Source organism: Muntiacus reevesi, chromosome 13 (assembly GCF_963930625.1).
Source record: "Muntiacus reevesi chromosome 13, mMunRee1.1, whole genome shotgun sequence".
NCBI classification, from domain to species: Eukaryota; Metazoa; Chordata; class Mammalia; order Artiodactyla; family Cervidae; genus Muntiacus; species Muntiacus reevesi.
This window is the reverse complement of record NC_089261.1, coordinates 1399203-1416502: the sequence shown is the minus strand read 5'-3', so window position 1 is coordinate 1416502 and position 17300 is coordinate 1399203. Positions and strand designations below refer to the sequence as shown.

Sequence of the window (17300 nt, the reverse complement as noted above, 5' to 3'; positions counted from 1 at the left end):
CAGCGGGTGGGCGTCGGGCTCAGGGAGCGGCCTGGCCCCCCGCCTGCCACCCCGTCACGCCCGCGAGGCCCCCGCGTCCCTCACCAGCTTCTGGAAGAGGTCGCCCACGCGCTGCTGGTGGCCCCACTGCTGCACGCGGGGCAGGAGCCCGTCGTAGAAGTCCTTGTGAATCTCGTAGAGCTCAGGCACTTTGAAGAAGATGGTCTCGATCTGCTGGCTCGTCAGCACCGGCTGGGAGGTGGTGGCGGCCGCCTTCAAAGGCTTCATGGGCTGGAAGAGGGCGCGGGCGGTGGGTGGTGGGGCAGAGGTGTCAGGGGCCGGGGCTCGCCACGTGCCAGGCGAGCGACAGTCACGTGAACGCACACCCGCTTCTGTTTTTAAATTTCAGGAGCCACAAAAACGTGAAGCCGGCTCAGCTCGGCAACGCGTCTCACGAGTGTGCCCACCGCCCCCCGGGGAGGGCCGACCTCCGCGGCCAGGCCGTGTCCCGCCCTCCTGCGGCTGTTGGCGGGGATTCCGGGCGGCAGGCGGGGGCTGCTCCCCGGCCTCCACGGCAGCGCTGCCCAGGCCCGCCCCGCCCGCCCGGCCCCCCCATGTCCCCTCACCAGCAGCAGTGCCTCCAGATGGCTCAGGTAAGTCTCCTCGCTAGCCAGGATGCCAGACAGGACCCACTTTCTCATCTCTGAGCCCTTTTCCAAGTCCAGCTCACCCTGCAGGACAAAAGGACAAACGTCAGGCCCGGGGGGTAGGGGGCGAGGCGGGAAGAGTCCTCGAGATGGAGGAAGCCGGCTCGTGACCCTGACGACCAGCTTTCCGAGAAGGTTCCAGGTGGAGTGAAACTCGGGAGGCCTGGGGGTACCCCGGCAGGTCAGCGCCCAGCTTCTGGTCCCCACCACGTCTGGCTGGTCATCCAGCAAAGCCAGGGGGCACCCTTGGCCTTGACGCTGGGCAACGCGCAGTGGGGAGCTGGGTGGGGCGGCGGGCAAAGCCCTTCTTCGCACCTTGAGCCCGTGACCAAGGAGCGGCCGTCCCGGAGGAATTGAGCCCGGATGGGGGGCGGGCATCAGGCCCAGCGCACGGCCATCGTGGCTTCTCTGCTACCCCCCAACCCCCGCCTGGCACCTGCCCCGCAGCCTCGGCGCCGCTGCCACCGGACCTTTGGACCAGCCAGGGCTGGGCGGCCCCGCCCACTTCCCAGTCACAGGGGCGAAGCCGGCGCTGACGCCACCTGCCCCAGGGAAACCCCGTTTCCTGGGTCCAGGGCCTTTGTCCCTTAAACCTGCTCTTCCGAGCCTGCTTTCTAGACGCTGGGGCCCACACACTTCTGGGCTACAGCAAGGACCCCCTCCTCCCCGCTCTGCGGTCTTTCCCTCGAACACAGAGCTGGCGGGCCCCTGGATGCAGACGGGGGGATGGGGGTGGCGGGTAAGGTCCTGCAAGAGCACACCGCAGCGCTGGCTGTGACGGTGTCATGACGGGGGTGCGTCCCCGGCGCCCCAGAACGCGACTGTCCTCGGAGATGAGGGTCTTCAGAGACGTAATCAAGTTAACACGAGGTCCGTGGGCTGGGTCCTAGTCCTAAACGGCTGATACACCCTTCTAAGAAGAGATCAGGTGATCAAAAGGCATAAACTTCCGGTAACAAGACAAGCAGGTCCTGGGGATGTACGGAACCGCAGGTGGCTGGGTGTGAGTCGCTCAGCTGTGGCCGACTCTGTGCAACCCCAGGGGCTGCAGCCCACCAGGCTCCTCTGTCCGTGGGATTCTCCCTCTGCAGTGGGTTGCCACAGTCAGTACCATGCTGTACACGTGAAAATTGCTGAAAGAATAGATCTTGAGAGTTCTTAGCACAAAAAGAATGTATAACCAGGTGTGGTGATGGATGTTGAGTGATGGCTAGCAATCGTTTTACAATACACACATATATCCAACCACTGTCTTATATACCTACAATAAACACCGAGTTATAAATCGATGCCTCGAGAAGACAAGGAGCAGATCAGGACACGGATGTACCCGGCCGGAAAGACACAGGGAGAAGACGGGCATCTCTGAGCCGGGAGAAGCCAGCCCTCCTGACACCTCCATCTCGGACGTCCCGCCTCCAGAACTGGCAGAAATCAATCTCTCTTGTTTAAGCCATATGGTCTGTGGTGGTTTATTACAGAAGCCCAGGAAACTGACACAGAGGATGATTCCAAAGGCAACAAAACTGCTTTTTCATCACCTTCCGGGCTGAGGCCCTCTGCCTGCTCCCTGACCGGCAATGAGGCAGTCTGGGGTCGGGGTGGCTGTGCCCGTGGCCTACGCCCAGCCTGTGCTGGCCGGCCCCAGTGCGGCCAGAGGGTGGTGCCAGGTGGCCGGGGCCCTGGGTCCATGTCCAGAGAAGAGGACATGGCCCTGCCCTTTCCACCACTGGCTCCCCAGCCTGCAGGTGAGCGGAGACAGCCCTGCCCTTGGGTGTGGAACCGGAGCACCGGCCGTCGGTCACTCGGGAGGACGTGACGGATGGGGCAGGTCCCGGCCTTGGCACCACTGACATCTGGGGCTGCAGGATTCTCTGCTGGGTGCCGGGGGGGGGCCACTCTGTGCCGCACTGGGTGTCAAGCGGCATTTCTGGCCTCCATTCACTGCACCAGCAGCAAGACCCTGCCCCCGGTGAGGACAGGGGCAAACATCTGTGGGTGTCGCCACCCACCTTCCCACGCCAGCGCAGGCCTCCTGGCACTGCCGTCATTGTTCAGTCGCTCAGTCGTGTCCAACTCTCTGCGACCCCATGGACTGCAGCACGCCAGGCCTCCCTGTCCATCACCATCTCCCGGAGTTTACTCAATCTCATGTCTATCGAGTCAGTGATGCCATCCCACCATCTCATCCCATGGTCCCCCTCTCCTCCTGCCCCCAATCCCTCCCAGCATCAGGGTCTTTTTCAATGAGTTGGCTCTTCCCATCAGGTGGCCGAAGTATTGGGAGCTTCAGCTGCAGCATCAGTCCCTCCAATGAACAGTCAGGGTTGACTTCCTTTAGGATTGTTTGACCTCACGGCGGTGGCTTCTCTTGTCAAGCACGGGCTTCAGCAGTTCTGGCTCCCGGGCTCAGAGCACATGCTCCTCACTTGTGGTGCAAGGGCTTAGGTGCGTCGAGGCGTGAGGGATCTTCCCGGATCAGGGACTGAACTCGTCTCCAGCACTGGCACGCAGATTCTTTATCACTGAAGCACCAGGCAAACCTGGTTTGATCTTCTTGCTTCCAAGGGACTTCCAAGAGTCTCCTCCAGCACCACAATTTGAAAGCATCAATTTTTCAATGCTCAGCTGTCTTTAGGGTCCAACTCTCATATCTGTACATGACTACTGGAAAAACCGTAGCTTGGATTCTATGGACCTTTGTTGGCAAAGTAACGTCTCTGCTTTTTAATGTGTTGTCCAGGTTGGTCACAGCTTTTCTTCCAAGGAGCAAGGTACTTCTAGTTTCATGGCTGCGATCACCATCTGCAGTGATTTTGGAGCCCAAGAAAACAAAAGTCTGTCACCGTTTTCATTTTGTTCCTCATCTATTTGCCATGAAGTGATGGGACCAGATGCCATGATCTTAGTTTTTTGAATGATGAGTTTTAAGCCAGCTTTTTCACTCTCCTCTTTCACCTTCAGAAAGAGGCTCTCTAGTTCCTCTTCACCTTCTGCCAGAGATGGTGTCCTCTACATATCTGAGGTTATGGATATTTTTCCCAATAGTCTTGATTCCAGCTTGTGCTTTATCCAGCCCAGCGTTTCTCATGATATTCTCTGCATATAAGTTACAACAGCAGGGTGACAATACAGCCTTGACGTACTCCTTTCTCTATTTAGAACCAGTCTGTTGTTCCATGTCCAGTTCTAACTGCTGCTTCCTGACCTGCATACAGGTTTCTCAGGAGGCGGGTCAGGTGGTCTGGTATTCCCATCTCTTTATCAATTTTCCAGTTTGTTGTGATCCACACAGTCAAAGACTTTAGTGTAGTCCATAAAGTAGAAGCAGATGTTTTTATGGAATTCTCTTGCTTTTTCTATGATCCAGCGGGTGCTGGCAATTTGATCTCTGGTTCCTCCGCCTTTTCTAAACCCAGTTTGTACACCTGGGATTTCTCGGTTCACCTACTGCTGAAGCTTGAAGTACTTTGAGCATCACCTTGCTAGCATGTGAAATGAGTGCCACCGTGTGTTTCCACAATATCTGGAATTGGACCTCCCAGGGTAGCCCCTCTGTGCCCCCAAGCCTACTGGCCCTTCCCACCTGCCTGGCCTGGAGGGAGGGAGGTACTTGGTGGCAGAGAAACAGCAGATCTGACAGGACTCACCTGGGGCCGAGTCAAGGGGTGGGGGCGCGGCCATCAGCCAGACCCGCCCTGCGAGCCCCACTGTCTCGGGCCCCTGCCCTCCTGCCCTGAGCCCTGGCAGACCAGATGCGAACCGGAGAAACGGGGCCCAGGTCCCACTCCCCCGCGTCTGCTTTCTGCATCCCTGGGACTCACCGCACATCCTGGCTGCCCGCTGGGACCACCCAGAAAGGCCGCCTGGACCACCACTCTGCTCCGGGAATCGCGGTGTGCGCATAAGCTGGGTGCACATGTGTGTCTGTCTCGTGTGTACACGTATGTGCGCCTGTGTGCGCACGTGTTCACGTATTCGTGTGCTTGTGTGCGTACGTGTGCTCCTGTGTATGTGCACACGTCTGCGCTCATGTGTGTGTGCACGTGTGTGTGCTCATGAGTGTTCCTGTGTGTGTCTGTGTACACGTGTGCGGGCTGGCTTTCTTGGCTTTCGGCGGCTCCAGGGAAAGGACACCCACGTCCCACACCACAGCCCCGTCCAGGCCGCGCTGGGCAGCGGGAGCCTCTGGGGCACAGGGCCCAGAACCCCAGGTTCTCCACCAAGATCGACAGAGTAAACAACCCAGCGAGAGGACCCAGACCTGCGCGGGCCCTGGCGTGGCCACACCGTCACGAGGGTCCACGGGCCCCTCCAGGGAAACCTCGTCCGTGAGACGAGCAGGTCTCAGGGCCCAGGACGGTCCGGGCAGCTAGCTCGGGGGCCCCCAGCACCACCAGCACAGATGTGCAGGCTGGGGGTCCCGCCCTCCCAGGACCCACTGTCCTCTCAGGCCACGTCTCAGATGGAGGCGCCCAGGGGAAGCCAGGGGGCCCTGCCCACGCCTCCCGCCGTGTCTGCGGTGAAGGCTCGTGTGCCCGGGGGGAGAGCTGCTCCCCAGCTCCACGGCCTGGAGAGCCGGGTGGAAAAGGGCGGCGCTCCGTCCAGCTCTCTGCTCCCGAGGGCCTGGCTGGGTAAAGGACTGTCTGGGCAGTGACCAGGGCTAGACTGGAACCTTTTCCTGAGCCTCAGAGGGGCTGGGGGCAGCGGACAGGGGCCTGGACGCCGGCCACCCCACCCGGAGGCGAGAGGGCAGAGGGCAGGGAGGGCCCGCGGTGCTGACACCTGCTTTGCACATGCGCCAGCTCTGGGGCGTGTGCAGGCACCTGGGACGTGGAGAGGGCGGGAGGAAGCCGGAGGAAAAGGCAAGAGGCCTCCACTGCCCGGAAGTGGGAGGGGAACACAACACAAGCCCTGGGGCTGAGAGAGCAAAAAAAAAACCCAGGGTGACAACAAGATCAGGGAACGGGGGAACAGAGTGGCCGCCCGCCGGCCAGCTGCCAGACCCGGAGCTGCAGGGGCCCTCGCCCCACGCCCACCCCCACCCCGGGGTGCTCGGGGCCTGCCGGCCAGCGTGGCCGCAGAACAAAGGCTACCCACCCCCAGGACGGCAGCTGGGGCGACGCCTGGACACTCGTCCACACCCCTGACACGCGCTGGCCGGCGGCCCCCGTCTGGGCCCCGGGAGCCCTTTCCTCTCTGTAGTGTCTACGAGGGGCTGATGAGTGTGAAACCCCACTGTCCCTCGCAGAGACAAGGGACATGTGTCTGCTGGCCCTCGCCCATGACTCGGGTCCCCAGCTGGCACCGAACAGTCGTCGTTCCGGGGAAACGCAGACACGCCCGGTGGCCTCTCTGAGGATGCCCGGGAGGGAGGCTCTCACTGGTGCCTCCGCGCTGGGACAGCCTCCTAGGGTAGCAGGACCCACCCTGCTGCCCACCTGGCTCCTCCCCACAGTGCCCCCGGCAACACAGGGAGCCTGGCCCCGCGGACCCCCTGCTCACCCCGGGGGCGTGTGTTCCTGGAGCTGACCTGCCCCTCCAGGAGGCCTCTGAACCCCCGCATCGCCATGGGGTCCCCAGGAAGGTCCTCCTGACGGCCCCCCACCCTCCCACCCCGAAAGGGCCCAGGCTTGGCGGCGGAGGCAGAGCCCCACCCTGGAGGGGCGGGACCGAGGCGAACGGGCAGGCACCCCGGCCCTGGCGGATGGGGGATCGGGCGGCCGTGACCGCAAGACCACAGCGCTTCCTGTGGGCGCCAGGAAGCCACAGACGCATCATCCTCAGACGCACAGTCAGAGACCAAAGAGGGAAGTGTCCCTGCGTGGCTGACGGGGCACCAGACAGCCGGGGCTCTCTGCCGGTCTCCAGTGCCCCGGACCACGGGGCTTCCAGAACACAACCACGCATGCCTCATCCGGTCCTGCCCGGCTCCCCAGGTGCCTCCTGAAACCCCAGGGCCAGGTGCCCGCTCGGGGCTGGAACCCCGAGGCCCAAGAAGCAGGTGCGGCCTTCTCGCTGTGTAAGATGAGAAGAGTCTGAGGGTTCCTGGGTCTGGACAGGCTTCCCAGCAGGTGGGCCCCCAACTGGGGGTAAAAGGTGGGGGGCAGAACCGCAAGCCAGTGTGCTGGGGGCCTGAGGGCAGGGGCCCGGGGCGGGCCGCGGAGCTTCCTCCTGGGGGGGTGGGAGCTCGTGCCAGGGGAAGGCAGCCCTCCGGGACCACAGACAGCGAGAACCGTCCCGAGTCCAGGGATCGGCCGGTAAGACGCTCATCTGTCCCAAGTCACACCCGCAACACGGCATGAGACAGAAGGCCTCACTCAGGAAGGGCAGGGCAGGGGCCGGAAGGCGCAGCTGCAGGGCTGGGAAGCCTTCAGAGCCGACACGGTGCGGCCTCGAGCAAGTCACCCTGCCTCTCTGAACCTCGGTCTCGCTGTCTATGGAACGCTGGGGCTGGCCGTGTGGGCAACGAGCCACAGCAGGCAGGCACGCGTTACACACACTCCTTGGGCGCCCACCCACCGCCCCCGTTTCAGGGGGAGAGGCCTGCCCGGCAGCGGTGGAAGCCCAATGTCAGGGGCTCAATCACGTCTGGACTCTTTCGAGACCCCATGGACTGCAGTCCGCCAGGCTCCTCTGTCCGTGGGATTCTCCAGGCAAGAGTGCTGGAGCGGGTTGCCGTTTCCCTTCTCCAGGGGAACCTTCCCCACCCAGGGACTGAGCCCGGGTCTCCTGCACTGCAGGCAGATGTTTTTACTGTCTGGGCCGGCAGGGAAGCCAGAAATCACAGAAGCCGAAGGAAAGCGGCAGTCCTGAGCGAAGGCGCCAGCCCTGCGGGGAGACCCCGCGGTGAGGAGATGCACTTTCAGCCTCGGGGGAAAGCGGAGCCCTCGCTCTCATCACTAAACCCAGGGTGGAGACACCCCAGAAACAAGCTGAGCGGGAGGAGGGAGGTGTCTGTCATCGGGGGCAACGGGACCAGAAAGAGAGAAGGTGCGACCCACCCCCGGGGACAGCACACGCCCTCAGCCCAGCAGGGCGGGCCCGGGAGGTCAAGGGGGCGCTGGCCTGAGGTGCGGGGCCACGAGGACCGGGAGCCAGGCCCGGCGCGGCTGGCCTGCCTGCTCCGTGCGCCTCCACGGCCGCCACCGCGAGGGAGGGCGCCTGGGGGCTGTGCCAGCTTCCGCTCGCCACGGACCTCGGGGCCTCAGCTCCACCGCAGAGCAGAGGTGATGGCAGGAGGGTCACTAAGGACGGGGAGGCCTCCGGAGGAAGACCCCGGGGAGCGGTTGAACCATCTCAGCACCTCCTTGGGCAAAGGGGGGGCCAGTGCGCTGGGGGGGGCCTGGACCCCGACCCGCTGTGCGCCCTGCTGGCCGAGACAGAGCCCCGGGGCCCCCGCGCCCACCCTCCACCACCCGGGACCCCCACACCTGCCCTCTGCACCCCCCGGGACCCCTGGGCCCACCCTCCGCGCCTGCTCCCCATGCACCCAGATCCGGGACAAGGGCCTCAGGGAGACTGGACCCGCAGCGGCCCCCACTCCCGCCCTCCCACCCCGACTCACCGCTCTGCTGGGCTCCGCCGCGTCCCGGCCGCCCCGGGCCTTGCTGCCGAGGTGAGGCGAGGAGGCGGGCGAGTCGTCGATGTAGGGCAGCCCGTCCTGGGGCCGGCGCGGTTCCTCTGCCCGGTCCACGGCACAGCCGAACCCCGGCGGCGTCCCGAACAATGCATCTGTGAGTGTGGAGAAGCAGGCAGCGTCAGAGGTGGGGAGGGGCTGAGGGCCGTCAGCCTCGGGGGGCACCCTGCCTGTCCCCTGCGGGCCTGGAGCAGGGACGAGGGGCTGGGGGCCGTCAGCCTCGGGGGGCACTCCGCCTGTCCCCTGCGGGCCTGGAGCAGGGGCGAGGGGCTGGGGGCCGTCAGCCTCGGGGGGGCACCCCGCCTGTCCCCTGCGGGCCTGGAGCAGGGGCAAGGGGCTGGGGGCCGTCAGCCTCGGGGGGCACCCTGCCTGTCCCCTGCGGGCCTGGAGCAGGGGCGAGGGGCTGGGGGCCGTCAGCCTCGGGGGGGCACCCCGCCTGTCCCCTGCGGGCCTGGAACAGGGGCGAGGGCTGGGGACTGTCAGCCTCGGGGGGCACCCCGCCTGGGCCCTGCAGGCCTGGAGCAGGGGCAAGGGGCTGGGGGCCGTCAGCCTCGGGGGGCACCCTGCCTGTCCCCCGCAGGTCAGGGTAGTGGGGCCTGAAGGGTGGACCCCAAAGGCTAGAGTCCTGCTGTCCAGGGACGTTCTTAAGCCCCATCTGGGGGGATCCAACCTGACCCCACTGACCCGGCTGCACGGCCAGGAAACAGGCTGAGGGTCCCCGCGAGTGCAGAGGGTGGCTTATCCTATAGCAAGCTCTCCCCGATTTGGGGGGGTACCTGGCCACAGAGCCGACACCCTCTTCCTTCACTCCCCCCGCCCCCACGGATCACAGGCCACACGGGCTCCCGAGCCCGCTTCCCAGAGCCGTTCTTACCAAGTGGACTCCCTGATTGGGCCATCAGCCCGCGAGGGCCCAGCCCGTTCCCAGCCTCAGGTCACGGCCACCTGTCCACTCCTCCTGCCCAAGGGCGCCCGGGCCTTCCGAGAGGTCATCGCGACGGGGCTCAGCCACGTCACCGTGACGCGCCCGCAGGCAGCCCAAGGCGCCGGCACAGGTGGCCTCCGGGGCGGCCAGGCCCTGGTCGGCAACAACTTCCGGCACCAAACGCTCCACGTGGTGGCGGCACCCAGACCGCCCCGGCCAGGCGGGCCCAGCAGGGGCTTTCCGGAGCCTACTAGAGCGGAGGACGGGCCTCACTGGCTTCCAGGGGCGCCACGGGCACCAGCTGGGGGCCAAGACAGGCCACCGAGCTTCGGGCCGAAGTCCCCGCTCCCTGCCACGCCCCCGCCTCACCCCACCCCTCCAGCTCCACTCCCAGAATGCCACTGTCCTCCCCTGGCTACCCGCCAGCGCCATCCGGGGGCTCTGAAAGCGTAACCCAAGCGGGCGGGCCCGCACATACTGACCGAGCCGGGGGGCGACCTGGGCCCCGGTGGCCGCAAAGGACCCCGGGGGGCTCCAGCCAGGGGAGAGAGCCTGCCCCGCCGCCCGCCGGCCTGGCACTCTGCGGGCTGGCCACGCCACTGCGCCTGGAGCCCTGGGGTCTGCACTCGGGGCCGGTCACCAAGGCCAGGCTGGGCTCTGCCTGGGCGTCCAGGGGAGGGTCCCTACCCTCAGGGGCTGCTTCTGGGGTGAGAGCCGCAGAGGACGCTGAGGGCTGCATGGAGGGACCCTGGTTCCTCCTGACCCATCTGCGGGGCTTCAGGGGCCGAGAGCACTGCGCTGGGAGCCACCCCTGGGCCCCTGGACTTCCGGCCGCAATTTTTATTTTTTGATTTTTTTTTGGCCGCACGTCACAGCATCTGAGATCTTAGTTCACAGACAGGGGATGGAACCCACGCCTCCGGCACTGGGAGGCTGGAGTCTTAACCACGGGGCCGCCCAGGAAGCCCCTGGACTGTGGGTTCTGTATCGTCCAGACGGGGCAGCCCAAGGCCTCAGTCAGGCACTGCCTCCTCCTGAGAAGACGCAGAGGCTCAGCCTGCTCTCACTCAGCATTCCTGAGGACATGGGGGGCGGGTGTCACAGAACCCTGCTAAGACAGAACCCTAAGTCCACGCCCCACCCCCCAAACAAGTCTGATCCTGGGTTGCTCTTCTTTCTGGAGTCACATTTTTTTTTAAATAAAATAAGGAGTTGTCCTCAGGGAGGCGGCGGGGGGGGGAGGAAGGTCGCAGACTCGAGAGGCTGGGGTTCCACCCAGGCGGCAACACACCTGAGACCGTGCCGATCACACAAGGCGTCCGCGTCTCAGGTTCCCTGACTTGAAACTGGGCCCGTGGACTAGACCATGGACAGAGCCCTCCTGGGGCTAAGATGTCACGGTCGCCCAGCCCTCCCCGCCGCCTACGACAGCTCTACCCTCTGCCCCCAGCTTCCCATTAGCGTAGAATGGCCAGCGTCCACACATCTCAAGAAACCTTTAGCGGTTTTTTTTTTTTTTAAACAACCATGTTGTAAAAAGTCGACACACTCCTCCTTTCCCAGAAGGACATGACCTGAGCGCGTCACCTGACTTCCAGGCCCCTGAGCGCGCTGAGCGCCCGTCCCAGGTCAGGTCAACACCGCGTCCCCAGTGAGAACCTCAGGGTTCCAGCGTCAGGCCTGGGGCCCCAGGGCTCACCCCCAGAACCGCAAGTGTTCACACGTGTGACTCCCTCACGTGCTGGTTCCACAACCGCACCCGGGCAGACCCCGCTGTGAACCCAACTCCGCGGTGAGGGGCCGCTGGCCCGTGTCAAGCGGGGCTGGCTGTCGGTGCTGCTGGGGAAGCTTCGCCCGGCCAGGCCAGTCCGAGGGGCCAGGTCTGCAGCCAGGCGCCAGGGGTCACAAGGCGGTGCCCTGGAAGCTAAAAACCCAGCCGTCTCCCCACTGCACACATCTCCCCAGATGGACATCGGTTAAAGGAACCAGTGCCGTTAAGCCTCGGTCCTGGCTGGCCGGCCACCCCTCGTGTTCTCAGCCAACGGCTCAGTCTGCCGCCCAGCTCATCTGGACTTGACGCCCCTCGTTTGGATGACCGCCCCCCTCCCCACCCCGCCCCAGGCTGCTCCGATGCAAATGTGTCACGGGAGGAACCCCTCCCCCGCCCCACTTCCAACCAACACGCGGGGGCCTGCCTTCCTCTCGCTCCACAGCTTTCACACCCGACGTCCCCCCGTCTTGAGCATAAGGCACGTTATTCGGGATGAGAAAGGCCGCTGTCTGCCCAGAACCAGGGCAGAGGGAGAGGCAGGGCGTGCTCTCCACCCCTCTGCCAGCGACACCCGGGGGAAACCTCTCCAGGCGTGGCCACCTCGGGCAGGACTGGGCACTGCCTACAAAGCTCAACCCAAAGCTGAAGCCAAACCCAGGAAAGCAGCGTGCGGGGACCTGGCGGGCCTGGGATCCCAGGGCTCGTAGAGTCTCTGGGAGATGCTGTTGTTGTTGAGTTGTCCGACTCTTGCGATCCCACGGACTGTAGCCCGCCAGGCTCCTCTGTTCATGGGGTTTCCGGGCAAGAATAACCGCAGTGGGTTGTCATTCGCTCTTCCAGGGGGATCTTCCCCCAGGGATCAAACCGAATGAACCGGAGTCTCCTGCATTGACAGGCGGATTCTTTACCACTGAACCACCAGGCCAGAGAGGAGGCTCAGCTGAACATCTCACAGTGGGGAGGGGAGGAGGGGAAGGAGGAGGAGGGAGGGAGTGGGACTGAGTCACAGCTCCGGCTGAGCTTGGCAAAGCGTTTACACAGTGAAACCTGAAACCTGCTCTGCAGGCAAGTCAGCCCAGCCCTCTGCGCACCTAAAATCCATTCTCTGACGCCTGGAGAAACGGCAGCCTCCCTCCCCACCCCACAAAAAAGGCGAAGGACTAAGTCTGGGGGGTGGGGGGCACCAAGGTCAAGTCCCCTTCTTACACCTTAAGGGCAACACTGGTTTTTTAAACAAAGTCCTTCAAAACATCAAACACAGAACACCGACAGAATCCAGCAACCCCACTTCCGGTATGGACTCTGGAATTCAAAGGAGGGTCATGCCCAGGTATCTGCACGCCCACATTCACAGCGCCTGCCCGCTGAGGGATGAGACACAGATTCAAAGCGGAATACCGCTCGGCCTTAGAAAGGAAGGACCGTCCAACGCCGGCAGCAACGTGGCTGAGTGACCCCGGCCGGCCCCGGAAAGCAGGTCGACCCTCTGGTCGCACCGTGTGTTGCCGCTGTTCAGCCGCTCCGTCGTGCCCGACTCTGCGACCCCATGAACTGCGGCGTCTTCTCACTTCATGGCTGCAGTCCACGGGGTCGCAGAGTCGGACACGACGGAGCGGCTGAACGGATGGACTGGACCGCAGCACGCCAGACCCCCCTGTCCTTCACCATCTCCCAGAGTCTGCTCAAACTCACGTCCATTGAGGCCGTGATGCCATCCAACCATCCTGTCGTCCCCTTCTCCTCCTGCCCCCAATCCCTCCCTAGCATCAGGGTCTTTTGAAACGAGTCGGCTCTTCGCATCAGGTGGCCAGAGTACTGGAGCTTCAGCTTCAGCATCAGTCCTTCCAGTGAACACCCAGGACTGATCTCCTTTAGGAAGGACTGGTTGGATCTCCTTGCAGTCCAAGTGACTCTCAAGAGTCTCCTCCAACACCACAGTTCAAAAGCATCAATTCTTCGGTGCTCACTAGATGAGGTCCCTAAACAGTCAAATTCATGTACACAGAACAAGGAACGGGGGTTACCGGGGCAGCAGGTAGAAGGGAACGGAGCGACAGTTTAATGGGGCAGAGTCTGGCTCAGGAAGAACAGACGCCTGGAGCTGGTCAGTGGGGACGGCTGCACAGAGATGGGAATGTGCCTCGCACTGGACACGTGCAAGGACTAAAATGGGCCACTTCACCCTCTGCACACTTAACCGTTATGTACACACACTCCTGGGTGTCCCTCCTGCCAACGCAGGAGACGCCAGAGACACGGGTTTGAGCCCTGGGTGGGGAAGATCCCCTGGAGGAGGAAATGGCAACCCAGTCCAGTGTTCTTGCTGTGAAAATTTCATGGACAGAGGAGCCCGCTGGGCTACATGCAGTCCACGAGGCTGCAAAGAGTCAGACGCGCCGGAGCACACACACAGTCACACACATTCCTAAGGGCCGGCCACCACCGGCAATGCTGGGGGAGCGGACGAGGAGGGCTTCCTCTCTAGCAGCCCCTCGGCAATCACAGCCAAAATAAGCACAGAACAGGGGGTGAAGTCAGTCAGAGAGAGAGAAAGAAGGAGCGCAGGCTACTGCTTGTACCTGGAATCTAGAAAAAGGGCACAGATCAACTTATTGGCAAAGCAGAAACAGAGATACAGACGTTTACAGAACAAACGTGGTTACCAAGGCGGGCGGGGGGGGGCAGGTTGGGAGACTGGGACGGACAGGCACGCACCGCGGGCTCTGAAACACAAGACAAACAAGGCCTTCTCCCGCACACCCCCAGCCTGTGCGCCCGTTTAGCAATAAAGACGACGGAGGGAAGGCTGGGCCTTCTCTGCAGAGCAGCCTGGGGGCCACACAGCCCCACCGTGCCCGCTGGGCCTGCACGCCCCCTGCCCACCCGCACACCCCCCACCGGGGCTGGGTGCGCTTCCTGCCAGCAAGGCCCCGAGTGAGCGGACGACCTGGCCCACCGCAGACCACACCCAGGGAACCGCCTGCCACGTGCCTGCAGCTCTGGACGCTGTGCCCCCGGGCCTGAGAGAGCCCAGCCACAGCTGCCCGGGACGCACCAGCCGCCCCAGGAACGGCCTCGGTCTTCTAGCCCCTGACGGGCCCCAGGAACTTCAACACGCCCCTCCCCATTTCCACGTCGAGCGAGACCCCCTCTGAAGCCTCTGCTCGGCCCCCTGGGAAACCCTGCTGCGGGGTCCCCTGGGAACACACGCGAACGGAGCTCGGACCGTGGCTGTTCACGCCCTGGGGGCGGACGAGCAGGGCCGGGGGGGGGGGGGGGGGGGGCCTCCAGGACCCGATGTGGCTGGAGCGTCCCCAGCTCCAGCCTGGGTCGCCTGGCTGCCCCATCCCAGCCCAGGTCCCGCCCTCAGGCCAATGCGCCCCGGTGGTGGTGGTGGGGAGTCCGCAGGGAGCAAAGGTTTTACTCGTGGCCCTCCCTGCCCAGAACGCACCAGCGAGGGGAGAGTCCGGGAGTGGCTGCTGACAGACACGCCCTGGGGTCCGGAAGACAGAACAGGGGCAGGGGTGCGGGGAGCTGGGGTGCAGCAGCAGGAAGACCCCGGCCGCGGGGGTCTCCAGCCGGGACATGTTTATTTACAAAGGCACAAGCACATCAGACAGCGGCTTCCTTCCGCGGCTCAGCTCAGAGGACCACGGTGTCCCCTCCTCGGGCTTCCACCCTCCCCTCCCAGCCCCACACCCCATCGTCCTGGCCCCCAGCCCAGGCCAGTGCTGGCGGCGCTGGGCTGGGCACTCTTACGGCCAGCGGCTCGTATTCCTGGTGGCTGGGGGCGGGGGTGGGGGGACCCTGCAAGGTAGGCTTGCTCCTCTGAGAGAGGCTCAGAAAACCGGGGGTGCGGGTCAGGTCTCACTGAGGGGTCCACAGTCCCCTCGGGACAGAGCTGGCCCCGGGCTCACATCCTCTGCTTTGCGCCTTCCCGGGGGGCTCAGTGGTCAAGAACCCGCCTGCAATGCAGGAGACTCCAGTTCCACCCCTGGGTGGGGAGATCCCCGGGAGGAGGGAACGGCACCCCAGTCCAGTGTTCTAGCCTAGGAAAGCCCACGGACAGAGGAGCCTGGCGGGCTACAGCCCACGGGGCCGCAGAGAGTCGGACACGACTGGCGGGCTCTGCAGCAGCAAGACCCGTCGCCCCGGGTGCTGAGAGCAGATCCCAGGGTCCAGGCTGGCCCCTGCATCTGCAGCCGCGCCTGAGCGCAGTCAGAAGCCTGTGCTGTTCAGAAAAGCAAGCTTCCCAAACAGTGGAAAACTCTCACAGCTTTGACGGACAAGTGGGTATTTTTGCAAAATTCCCGCTGACCTTTGGCCTGCACTGCCTCTGTGCCAAACACAGGGCTGGCCACTCACATCAGCTCCTTGAATCCCTCCCCACCCCACCACCCGCAGTCCCCTTAGGAGGCAGGAACTCCCAGACGCCTGTTTTTCAGACGGGGACACTGAGTCCCCGAGAGAGAGGAACTGCGTCTGGGTCCGTCGTGAGAGCTGCCCAATTCAGTCAACTTACAAACACACTTCAAAGCAAAGGCGTTTTTCAAAGGCCAAACTCGGTGACTCAGCAACTCCCGTCCTAGGCATGTGTGACTCAGGTGAAAACAGGCGCTCCAACCAAAACTTACACCAGAATGTGCAAATGCTATTTCGCAACATTTCCAGAACAATCAGAAGGTAAACAACACAGGCATCCATCAACTGATGAGCGGGTCAGGAAGGACCAGTCAGAAGCCTGGGACACACACACACACTCTCTCCCGTATATAAGACGGATAACCGACGAGACCCACTGCATAGCACATGGAACTGTCCTCAGTACTCTGACGAGCTGGAGGAGAAGAGAACCCAAACACACGCGCACGCGGGCCTTCCCGGGTGGCAAAGCGCCCACCTGCCGATGCAGGAGGCACGGGCTTGACCCCCGGTCCAGGAAGCGCCCGCGTGCCTCAGGGCGGCTAAGCCCGCGAGCCACACCACCGCGGCCCGCGCCCTGCAACGAGACGCTGCCGCGCCAGAGAGGAGCCCGACTCGCCGCAGCTGGAGAAGCGCTCACGCACAGCAGCAAAGGCCCAGCACCGCCGAAGCGAGGGATGAGTGATCACAAAGGACAGACACGTGGACGTGCTTAACTGAATCGATGTTGCAGCACGCTGAAACACAACACTGCAAATCAACGCCGTCAAAGCGTCAGTCGCTCCGTCGCGTCCGACTCTTTCCGACCCCGTGGACTGTAGTCCGCCAGGCTCCTCCGTCCACGGGATTCTCCAGGCAAGAATTCTGCAGTGGGCTGCCATTCCCTTCTCCAGGGGATCTTCCCGACCCAGGGATGGAACCCAGGGTTTCCCACATCGCAGGCAGATTCTCTGCTATCTGCCACCTTCACTTTAAGTCAATTATATGCTAGTAAAATAATAAAAAAAAACCCTGATGAATTGATAAATACAAGGGCATACCAAAGTGGTCTATCCATAGAAGGGAAGATCATTGGCTTAGAAGGCTACAGCGTGGATGAATCTCCCAAACTTTACGGCAGGAAGTGAAGTGAAAGTCACTCAGTCGTATCTGACTCTTTGTGACCCCATGACTATACAGTCCACGGACTTCTCCAGGCCAGAATATCGGCGTGGGTAGCCTTCGCCTTCTCCAGGGGATCTTCCCAACCCAGGGATCGAGCCCAGGTCTCCCGCCCTGCAGGCAGATTTTTTACCCACTGAGCCACCAGGGAAGGCAGCCCCCAAATAGCAGGCGGCAGCCTGACCCCACATATGCGAAATGTCCACAACAGGCCCGTCCAGAGGCGGAGAGCAGGTGCCGGTGAGCATGGGGCTTCCTTTCGGGGTGATGAAACTGGGAAGCGGCGAGGGGAGGCGGCTGGCTGCCCAGCGCTGAGAGCGAACTAAGTGCCCCTGAGCGGTTCACGTGAAAACACTTGCTTTTCTGTTACATAATCCCCCATCTCCACCATACAAAACGGAAAAACTGTTTTTGTCTGTTAACCCGGGAACTTGGGAACATTATCCAGCTGTTTCCTGACGAGTTGGAGCGTCGTTCCGGACAGACGTCAGGACGGCCTGGCACTGGGACCCCCGGCCGCCGCGGGCAGAGCCAGGGCCGCGCGTTCTCATGTGGCTGGGTGGTTCCTCTGTTTTGCCTTCTTCCACCGGCAGGCTGGCAGCTGTCCCTTCCTGCAACCACACCATGCGGGTCAACATCCTTTTCCAGAGAGACGGCCCCCGTCCAGTCGGCCCCCGCAGCCCAGCGGGGTTCTGT

The 17300-nt window shown here is 63.2% G+C and overlaps 1 protein-coding gene across 2 annotated transcripts in view; it reads right to left on the bottom strand.

The window, feature by feature from the left end:
- The window catches only part of BCR (BCR activator of RhoGEF and GTPase), an 88039-nt gene that overhangs the window by 42487 nt on the left and 28252 nt on the right, over window positions 1-17300 (bottom strand). Inside the window, exons 1-4 of one of the 2 annotated variants that reach the window (XM_065903669.1) lie at window positions 16484-16972; window positions 8254-8420; window positions 606-710; window positions 85-270 (exon numbers count right to left, since the gene is read on the bottom strand). In XM_065903669.1, the coding sequence (XP_065759741.1) occupies window positions 85-270; window positions 606-680 (261 nt within the window). In that variant the 5' untranslated portion in view covers window positions 681-710; window positions 8254-8420; window positions 16484-16972. Of the gene's footprint in view, window positions 1-84; window positions 271-605; window positions 711-8253; window positions 8421-16483; window positions 16973-17300 lie in introns of those variants that run through there. The other variant, XM_065903668.1, reaches the window with a different exon arrangement.